Here is a 10,472-nt window from a genome sequence, read left to right as displayed (position 1 = left end):
TGCAATAAATACTTTTTCTTTCTTACGTTCTTTCTTTAAGTACCTGATACATCAATATTTAACGTCAACTAAACGTATAGTAGAAAACGAATGCGTTCGTATGAATTCATGTAATTATTTATTACATACGTAAACAAAAAAAAAAAACAATGTCATACGCTCCGTGAAACCTGCACATGCCTCTGCGCATACAATGCGCATCCAGTGGAAAAAACTATTGCTATAGCCTATTGTGCACGTGAGAGTGTTGCGATTTCACTGCATCGTCGGTTCGATTGGTATGTGTGCGTATTGTGTGTGTGTGTGTGTGTGTGTGTGTTTGATCAATGGCCATTGGACCTGTGGTCGGGATTCGGCTGTAATCATAGAGGATGTGTGTGTGAGAGTGTGTGTGTGTGAATGTCTAATTTAATTATTTATTCAATACTTTATTGTACACACAGAAAATATATATAGACATAGAGAAAGAACATACAAAAAAAATATCAAACAAAGATAACACATGTACTATTGGCATGTTTTGCCATTTGGTTCCATTTTTGAATCCGCACTATTTTTTTTTTGTGGATCATATTTTTAAATACATCACAATTTTGAAATCTTTACGAAACAAACAAACAAACATAATATATATGCGAAATAACGATACTGCAGTTTTGTGTTGGTAAATTCAAAGACAATCAATGGATTCGTCCCAGTCAACTATCTTAATAGATCGTTCAATTAAAAGTCTGGGGTCCTAATTGAAAAGCGGCGGTTCAACTAGAAATGGATTTAAATCGTGATTTATAAATGGTTAACAAATATTTATTTATGAAGAACTAGCTTCCTGCCCGCGGGTTCGCCCGCCTCCATATCGTTCTTACCATATTATATGGTAAGAACGATATGGAGGCGGGATATGGATATACCTTCCCTGGACTACTCACAATGCATCAAAACCATGCTTATAAAAATCAGATCAGCCATTCTCGAGTTTTAGCGAGACTAACGGACAGCAATTGATTTTTATATATAAGAAAATGAAGAAGAAGACTAGCTTTCCGCCCGCGGCTTCGCCCGCTTGGAACTCATTTAAATCGCGCGACATGATGAGGAGTAACCTATGTCCTTTCCCAAGTTTTGTTCTACCTTCATGCCAAATTTAATTAAAATCGATTCAGTTTAAGTTGAGGTTGAGTTTAATTACAGGACATTACGACCTTATAATTTACAAGTCAAGTGTTTAATAATATATTATAATAGTTAAAAAAAACTAAAAAACACGCTTTTATTATATTTTGCAAATTTAAAAATGGAATAATTTTATCAAATTAGTGTATTGTCATCGGTCCTCAATAAATCTACAAAGTTTGAACGAAATCTGGCCGTTTAAAGTGGGTCAAAATCGCGCCCAAAGAAGTCGGTTACAAACAAACAAACATACAAACATACAGGTGAAACTAATAAAAAAAGCGTGTAAAAAAGAAATAAAGAATAAAATTATATATGATGCATAAATCGTGTGATTACATAAAAATTAATTTACTTTAATGACGATTATGATTAATCTTATCGCCACAGTTTATATTTTTGACTTTGAACTTGTATAAAGACATCTGATTAGGACGTACCTACAGTTTAAACGTACACTGTATGGACTATTTAGACTGTGACACAGTACACAGTCACAGACAGTCTGATCTAGAAAAGGTAATCTCACTGATATTAATAAAGAAAGAAGATACATTTATTTCAAGGACAAAACAAACATCAAAATATAATTATTATAGAAAAAAAAAGATAAAGATTTGTTCGGTAGGGCGGGCGTTCTTGAAAAAGGGAAGCCGACTCTATTCGTGATGCAGTAATGCTCCAAGGTGCTGGTTTTCAGTGGCCCCTCGACATTACCACTATTAGAGAAACGTAATAATATATATCTTGTATTAAAAAATAATAATAATATGTATATATTGTATCACAAATGATATACACATCAATATAATACATTACAAACGCGAAAGTGTGTAAGTATGGATGGATGGATGTATGGATGTTTGTTACTCTTTCACTGCTAAAACGACTTTATCGTTTGTGTATGAGATTTGTTACGGAGATAGGTTATAATCTGGATTACCACATACATAGTCCATGTTTACGTTAGGCTATGTTGTTGCGGTTGCTACGCGATCGACGCCGCGGGTTATACGTAGTGGTTAATATTTCTAGACACGTAGACTTACTTAACCTGTAACCTCGATGAGACAATCGTTTTCACGTGTCCACGTGAATGCGTGATACGCGTAATGGCTGTGTCGACATTAGTGCGGTTTTAGATGCATTAAGTAGTGTAGTATATAGCATACAATAATTCATTAATTACTATTTAATTATATATAATTTAGGCTAGAAATTAGAATGGAATAATTGTTTAAAAATCCATACAATTTGAAACGAACACGCAGTTGTTATGTGTCTGAATGTGCACACGAAAAATCGCACTTCCGGCGCAGTTGGATAAGAAATATGTGTTTTTTTTCTCAGATTACTATCAAGTACGTACCTATATGAATGTATTCTCAAAATATAATTTTTTGTGCAAAAATAGATGGTTATGTTGTTTTGCGTCGTTTCGATAAAGAAAGATAAGTAGAGTTTATTGACTGATTGCACAAAAACAACAAGTATGTACACATCGTGATTGTCACGACGTATCGATAGACAATCTGACAAATATATCAAATTTGTACGCAGTGCGGGTAAATGGGTATTAAGTTTAAGAGATATATATTTTATTTATTTATTTATTTATATATCAGTTACTGTGTTACAATTAGAAGACAATTTTCAGTAGTCCTGCCTCATAGGAGGCCTGCGTCCCAGCAGTGGGAACGTATACGGACTGATTATGAGGAAGAAGACATGTTGAGTGTGCATGTCTTTAGTTGTTTCTGAGATTAGCGCGTTCAAATAAACAAGCACTTCAAGCACTCCATTTATTAGTTTGAATACATATAGGAGTTCTAGAACGTTCGCGGGGACGCTTTAAAAAACAAAAATGGCCGCTTAGACTTGTTTACTTGCTATTTTTGCTAGCGCAAGGTCATCGCGGCACAGCTGATATCAATACATAATAAAGCTTGTAAACAACTGAATATATTTCGATGCGATGTTGCGCTGTGATATGTCGTTGTATTGTTTATGGAACCTTGCTCTCTCTCTCTCCCTCTCTCGGACTAGCAGGACACAGAAGGCTGATCACCTACTTGTCCGCAAAGAAAATCGATCAGTGAAACAGATATATATCGTCTGCCCCAAAACCCAACACTCCTAAATTTGTAATAAAAAGAAATCAGTTTTGTAGGATTTCATGCGTCACAGCAATTATTGACACACTAGCGTTATATTTAATGATATTAAAATCATATTCGATTTCCCGACTGGTCCGGTGTCTCGTTTCCTTCCCACCGTGAAGGTAGCCGACACTAGCTTCACAGGTGAATTAGACGTAGGTATATATTGAAGTCCAAGAGCATGTGACCAAAAAAAAAAAAAAAATTACGAATAAAATTTTCAACAACAAACGTTCTCATAAAATAAAGTGGTTGTCAATTGAGCTTTATTTTTCTTTTCTCTCTTCATTCGGCTCTATACGAAATTGTTGTTATTCCCGGTCCCGTTTTTTTTTTTTTAATTTGGGAGCGGTATATACCTCCTCCACAGGGACCTTGTTGGTGACCCTTTTTTGTTTGTCATAGAACAGCTATTGCTCAATATAATTTCACCTTCAACTTGCGCTGTGTTTACGTAAACACGCCTACCGTTTGGCAACCATTTTTGTGCGCGAACCTGCTGTATGTTCACTGGATGGGCGCTACGTGTGCCAAGAATGTCGTAATTTGCCGATTTGGTACCAGGGGTGGCCGAGAGGCTAGGCATTGCTACGGTTTGGCAAAAAAAACGCGGGTTCGAATCCCGCCTCGTGATCAATTTTTTTCGATTCTTTCAAAATTTCTCATTTATAAAGTATTTCAATGCTAAAAAACTAAAATTAAATCAGATTTGGTAGCTTTTGTGGGTAGTATGTGATTTTTTTTGTGAGTTATCACTAATAAGTCGGTAGGATGGGGAGGGTTTCGGTGCGTGTTTTCGCTTTTATTACGTGAAATATGGGATTGTTAAAATACGGAATTAAAATTAATTGCAGAAACTGTTCTAAGCTCTTTCGTTTTAATACAATGCATTAAGACTGAGTATATAATAAATAGAGAATGGGCAAGTTCTATTCGGGCTGCCGTTCATGGAGTTTAACCCTTAGTTCTTAGTTTAACTCCCAAAAAAAAAATTGGCCACCCATCTTAAGTTATGTCCGAGACCTTGATTTTTAATCGATTGCAGTAGTAATAATACACATTATATATACGAATATTTCATGTTCTTATGATGCAACCTGTAGATAGAGGGATGTTCTAAAGCAATTTTTATAAAATCATATATATCTGTTTATCCGTTACGACGGAATTTATATATAATACACACTGTGACTCGACATTTGTTGATATCGTGAACGGGCCGGATTTATCTTTATTGTCATGTCGATTTACTGAATAAACATAATTGTGAACGTACAATTTAGCCGCACGAAGATGATAATATTAACGCGGAATAAAGCGACTTGACAAATATTTACACAAAGCGATAAGATTAATTCATTAACATTACATATTTCCATCCAATGTTACTCACATTGACGTGACGAGTAAAGTCGAAATTGCATCATGTTGGAGGAAAAAAAAGGACACCTAAATGGTGCATCAGAGCATCTTAATCACTACATAGTATAAAACAGAGTCGCTTTCTCTGTCCCTATTTGCCTATGCATGCTCTTTTAAACTACGCAACCGATTTTGATGAGACCTTTTTAATAGATCGAGTGATTTATTAAATCTATTCCGAATTTAACGCGTGAAAGTATAAAACACGAAGGTGCCTGATTTATGATCTATCAACGCACAGCCTCAAGTGCTGGACCGATCGAGATGAAATTTACCATGCATGTAGCCACTACTGTGATGTAGGCATCCGTTAAGATAGAATTGTGATACATTCGACCCCCCATTTTTTTATTTTATTTTATTGGTTTGCAAACAATTTATACACTAACTAGCTGCACCCGGCAAACGCTGTTCTGCCTTACTCTTATCATTAAGGGGTATGAAAAATAGATGTTGGCCGATGCTCATAGATACCGGATAAGCACAAAAAATTTCATCAAAATCGGTCAAGCCGTTTCGGAGGAGTATGGCAACGAAAACTGTGACACGAGAATCTAATATATAAAATTCTCGTGTCACAGTTTTCGTTGCCATACTCCTCCGAAACGGATTGACCGATTTTGATGAAATTTTTTGTGCTTATCCGGGATCTATGAGAATCGGCCAACATCTATTTTTCATACCCCTAAATGATAAGAGTAAGGCAGAACAGCGTTTGCCGGGTGCAGCTAGTTTTATATATTAGATATAACAGCAGCAGTAATAATGTACAATGAATATTGTTCTATGTATAAATCTACTCTATGGATACACAAAATCCATAGACGATGGAAGATTGTACCATAAAAAAATATATATTTTTTCCAGGAGAAATAGGTGGAGGTAGTTCACAAACAACAATTTTTGTATGACCTTCAATCAATACATATAACATCTCAGTCTCCCCGTGACCGCGCTCGCTGTAAAGTGTTCGAAACGTCGGGTTAATAATATAATGAATAAATCCGTTAAAAAGTTTTTAATTTCTAAATATTATCCAGTTTATTTTGAGTACATTCTTCGTCTTATGCCCAAAATGTGTTGCTAACAGCGTAAGTGGAAACATTCACAGCAATGACACTGGTTGGCGATCTGTTGCATGTACCCAGGTTGTAAGAGCGTGCACGAACGTAATTTTCGCATATTAACGTTGCTTCATTTACAGGTGGTAATTTATTTAGATATCCCACTACACAACACTGTCCTTAACTGTCCCTCTGAAGAGACCCGCGAATCGCGTGTCGCGACGAACCTTCGACGGTTCACACGTTAAAAAAAAAAAAAATAGTATTAAGGGTGTCACTACAGTGTCATCCGGTGTATACTACAGTGGGTCGAGGGATCTGACCGTGGCGTTTTGTTTGTGTCGAAACACACAGTCGCACTGCGCACGCGCAATAAATCTGTGCGACGGGCCCAGCAACTAGTGTTCAACCACTGTTGCCGGTTGTACTGGCATTCGAGAGCTAAGGCGGCTGGGCAATCGTCTTTCAACAAGACATTGCACCCGGTAACCTTGTACTGGTCCTTCGAGACTTCCCGACCTTGCTTTTCCCGTGTCCTTGTTAAACCAAAGAGTTTCCCACCTAGATCGTCATTGCTGACAAGGCAAGATCGATCCCGTCTACATACTCCTCTATAACTCCCTTACCGCACCCAATCTCCTTGAATCCCCGCTCCGTGCACGCGCGTAGCATACTCGCGACGCACGCGCAGCGTTTGACGGGAGCTCTCTCGCCAGGTACTAGGGCCTCCGCGCCCGGTCGCTGCATACGTCGGGAGGACGGGCCGTGGGGGAATCGGCGCGGGCAACTGGCAACAACTGGCAACCGTTGGCAACTGCTGGCAACTGTTGGCAACTGCTGGCAACTGTTGGCAACTGACCAGACAAGCGAGCCGTTTGCTTGCTACCGCACACGCACTTTGGTAAGTTTTATATCGATACATTTACAATTAGTTATTTGATGATATTATAAATTTGAAAGTGTATTTTTTTATCTATATTAGTTGGTCTGTCTTTCTCTCACGTTGTAACGGAGCGATTTCATCAAATGATTTTCATGTCTTTTGATAGGTAGGCGACTGTAGCGTGACATAGGCTAGTTTTTACCGCCGTAACATCAATCAAATAACCTATTACTTTTTATTAAAGTTGGTTTAGAACACCGGCAACATCGACAATTTGGTTAAATTAACGTAATTTAGTAACATTATTTAAATTTATTCGAACAATGGACACACTGGTATGTATGTATGTTATGTTATATTATGTAAATTTTATGAGTTTACGAAAATTCGTACGCGTAAAAACACTCTGCGGTCACTATTTCTATAATCTTATCAACCGACTTTAAAAACTTCGAGAAACGAGGCGCACATCACGGGAGATGGGAAAAAAGTAGTGTTAATAAAAATCACTACATAGTATAGAAGAGTTTGTTTGTTTGAACGCGCTAATCTCAGGCTCTGCTGGTCCGATTTGAAAAATTCTTTCAGTGTTAGACAGCCCATTTATTGAGGAAGGCCATAGGCTATATTATATGTACCACGGTCGAAGCCGGGACGGACCGCTAGTGAGAAGACATAAAATATCATAATCGTTCATCTCTCACACTGATAAGGCATTCAACGGTTACCTCTTATTACAACAGGATTGACCCGTGCCGGTCAAACGATACGATTGCGAAACAGATGATGATGAGAGTATAGGTACCTACTGATTCATATGTGGCGTACATCACACTTTGTTTGAATGTTTGTCGGTCAGTCACGCTTAAACTACTGAACGGATATTGATGAAATTTGATATACAGACAGGGTATGAGCTGATTTCCGTGATGGGACACTTTTTATCCCGATTAAATGCTCCCTTGGGATACAACAGGAATCTTGATATTCGGGAAAAGCCGACACGAGCGTCTAGTAAACCAATTAAAATGAAGCAACGCACCAATGTATTTCACAATCTTATCCTATCATTAAAAAACAAAACAAACAGCCGACTTAAACCAGCGGGCCAATCAGAGACGAGTATGAACCGCCACCGACGTAAAACATATGTCCCGATACGCGGGGTCGGTGACCTTAATGTAGAAATTACGAAGTGTTTAGTATTTTGTGCGACTTTTATATAAAACTAGCTGCGCCTCGCGGTTTCACCGGCGTAAGTACGTATCCCGTAGGAATATCGGGATAAAGAGTTGTCTATACGTTATTCCAGTTGTCCAGCTGTCTACGTACCGAATTTCATTGCAATCGGTTCAGTAGTGTTTGCGTGAAACAGTGCAAACATACATCGATCCTCATAAACTTTCGCATTTATAATATTAGTAGGATAGAATAGGATAGGATAGTAGGATTATTAGATATAACTTACAATACAATTTCCATACACATACATTCGATCCTCACAAACTTTCGCATTTATAATATTAGTACGATAGGATAGTATAGTAGGATTATTAGATATAACTTACAATACAATTTCCATACACATACATTCGATCCTCACAAACTTTCGCATTTATAATATTAGTAGGATAGGATAGGATAGTAGGATTATTAGATATAACTTTCAATACAATTTCATAACAGTGCTTAAAATGTTTCGTACGTTAGACGCTTGGTTGAAATGAACACATAAAAGTGGACACTCCCTCGTGTTTGTTTTCGGAAAGAAAACCATCGACGCTATTTATACAAGGGAGTTTTAGTGTATTACATACAGAATATTGTCGAATAGTATATAATAATAATAATTAATCCAAAAGATTTATTGCAACCAAACAACATACAGAATAACATTAAATAATTACAGTAAAGAAACATTGAAAAAAAAAAAATAGAAGAACAATCCTTTGAAGAATAGGTTTCTAATAATAAAAGTGTACAAGTGTGTGCGTTGTGGCTGCAAAAAGGTCCCGGCTCAGCATAATGTTGTAGGAAAGTACCTACAACGCTAATGATTCTGCCAGATACCCCAATGTCTAGTTTGCGCCTCTAAGTTGGTATATAAATATGTAGCAAGATATATAGAATAAATAATAATAATAATTAAGGCAGTCCTACTGGACAACGCTCGGATAGTCCGTAGGTACCTCACTCAGTCGCCCTAGGCTCCGGCCGTCTGGTTATAACAACACCGCCGCAAGGCGAGGTACTACTCTGTCAAAATTAATAATAAAGGGAGGTCGTGTCAGTTACACTATTCATAACTCAAGAACGGCCGGACGGTTTTTGATGAGTCGGTTTTGTTGGATTCGTCTTGACTGTTGCGTGATCAAAGAAAATTCCCTTCTTGACGTGAAATATAGATAAGCAAAGACACTTTCGCATTTATCATATCAGTTAGGGCACATCATTCATGGAATGTTCTAGAATCGTCTGGAGCTTTCTTATCTCTAGATTACAATTTGTGGTTCTGACAGATGAAAGCATAAAGTTCGAAACGTGGATTGGTCAAATGATATTATGAACAAATGGCGTTTCATCTTTAATACCTTGTTTTTTTATAATACGCGCGCGTAAAATCAAACACAAAAAAATATTAAGCTCTATATGTACCGTATTATGGTATTACCGTATAATTTATGAAGTTAGGAAATCGTTTTTTATATTATTAAGTTATACATTTAGACATAACTTAATAATTTTTAATTTTTTATAGAGAATAGCATAATTGTTTTGTTAAGTGTTTGACCACCATTTGCAATGGCACATTGTATACATCAAAGGAGCGAAATGAAGATTGTTGTAACGTTTCAGGTGCCGATTCACCCTCCGCTCGCGCAACCCGACCGAATGTTGAGAGCGGGCGCGGGGCAGCCGGACGCGGGGGCCGAGCAGCAGCAGTCGGGCGCTTCGTCCGCACAGCAGCATCAGCAGCATCAGCAGTACGACGATCCGGCCGCGATGTACGCGACGCTCAACGAGTACCTACAGATGGAGAGCAAGTTCCAGCCGCGGCTGGGCCTGCCGCACGAGTCGGAGGTGCGTGGAACGTTCTAGAATACGCTTGGAATGTAATTGACGTTTGTTTGTGTGGGCGATAATACGTGGAACGTTCTAGAATACAGTGACGTTTCTTGTGTGGGCAATGTTTTTTTTTTTTACTTTTTACAAGAACAGAAAGTGGTTTGCCTGATATCTATATATTGATAGATAGATAATGAGCGTTCCAATATTAGGAAAATTAATTTATTTTCTGCACGCTTGCCTGGTCTCGAACACCCGGCGTTTCCCTTACAGTCCGAGGTCCTCACCACTGTGCCACTTGTTATTTCATTTACTACCAATAATAAATATATACAATGACATAGTTCAACAAACGCCAGCGTTTGTGTGTTTCAAGTAACATATTATTCAACCGACCGATCGACCTTTTTTTTATCACGAGGTAATCCGTAATGGATACCTGGCTACTTCGGGGGTAGTACCAATGTCATGCCAGACTCTCACTAGCTAACCTGTGGCCTACTACTACCGACTGACCTTTTTTTTAAAGTGGGAAATTGTCCCACACGGCCACCAGGAAAGAGGCCGTGGCGCTATGTCGGATTCCTACCGACTAAAACCCCACTGTGTTCCGTCAAGCCGCGTCGATGAAGGGGCCACGGGTACTTGCTGGATCCGTCCGTGACCCAGCACCGAAACCGACCTAGCAAGCTCAATGCTACATAT

General features: G+C 38.2%; 1 protein-coding gene across 2 annotated transcripts in view; it reads left to right on the top strand.

The window, feature by feature from the left end:
- LOC119838574 (cyclin G) overlaps window positions 1-10,472 on the top strand; it is a 29,748-nt gene that overhangs the window by 11,761 nt on the left and 7,515 nt on the right. For both annotated transcript variants that reach the window (XM_038364561.1, XM_038364562.1), the window contains exons 2-3: window positions 6,535-6,719; window positions 9,558-9,782. In XM_038364561.1, coding sequence (XP_038220489.1) covers window positions 9,594-9,782 — 189 coding nt within the window. In that variant the 5' untranslated portion in view covers window positions 6,535-6,719; window positions 9,558-9,593. The remainder of the gene's footprint in view (window positions 1-6,534; window positions 6,720-9,557; window positions 9,783-10,472) is intronic.

The sequence above is a fragment of the Zerene cesonia genome, unplaced genomic scaffold (genome assembly GCF_012273895.1).
Source record: "Zerene cesonia ecotype Mississippi unplaced genomic scaffold, Zerene_cesonia_1.1 Zces_u003, whole genome shotgun sequence".
Lineage (NCBI taxonomy): Eukaryota > Metazoa > Arthropoda > Insecta > Lepidoptera > Pieridae > Zerene > Zerene cesonia.
This window is presented reverse-complemented; position numbering and strand designations above follow the sequence as displayed.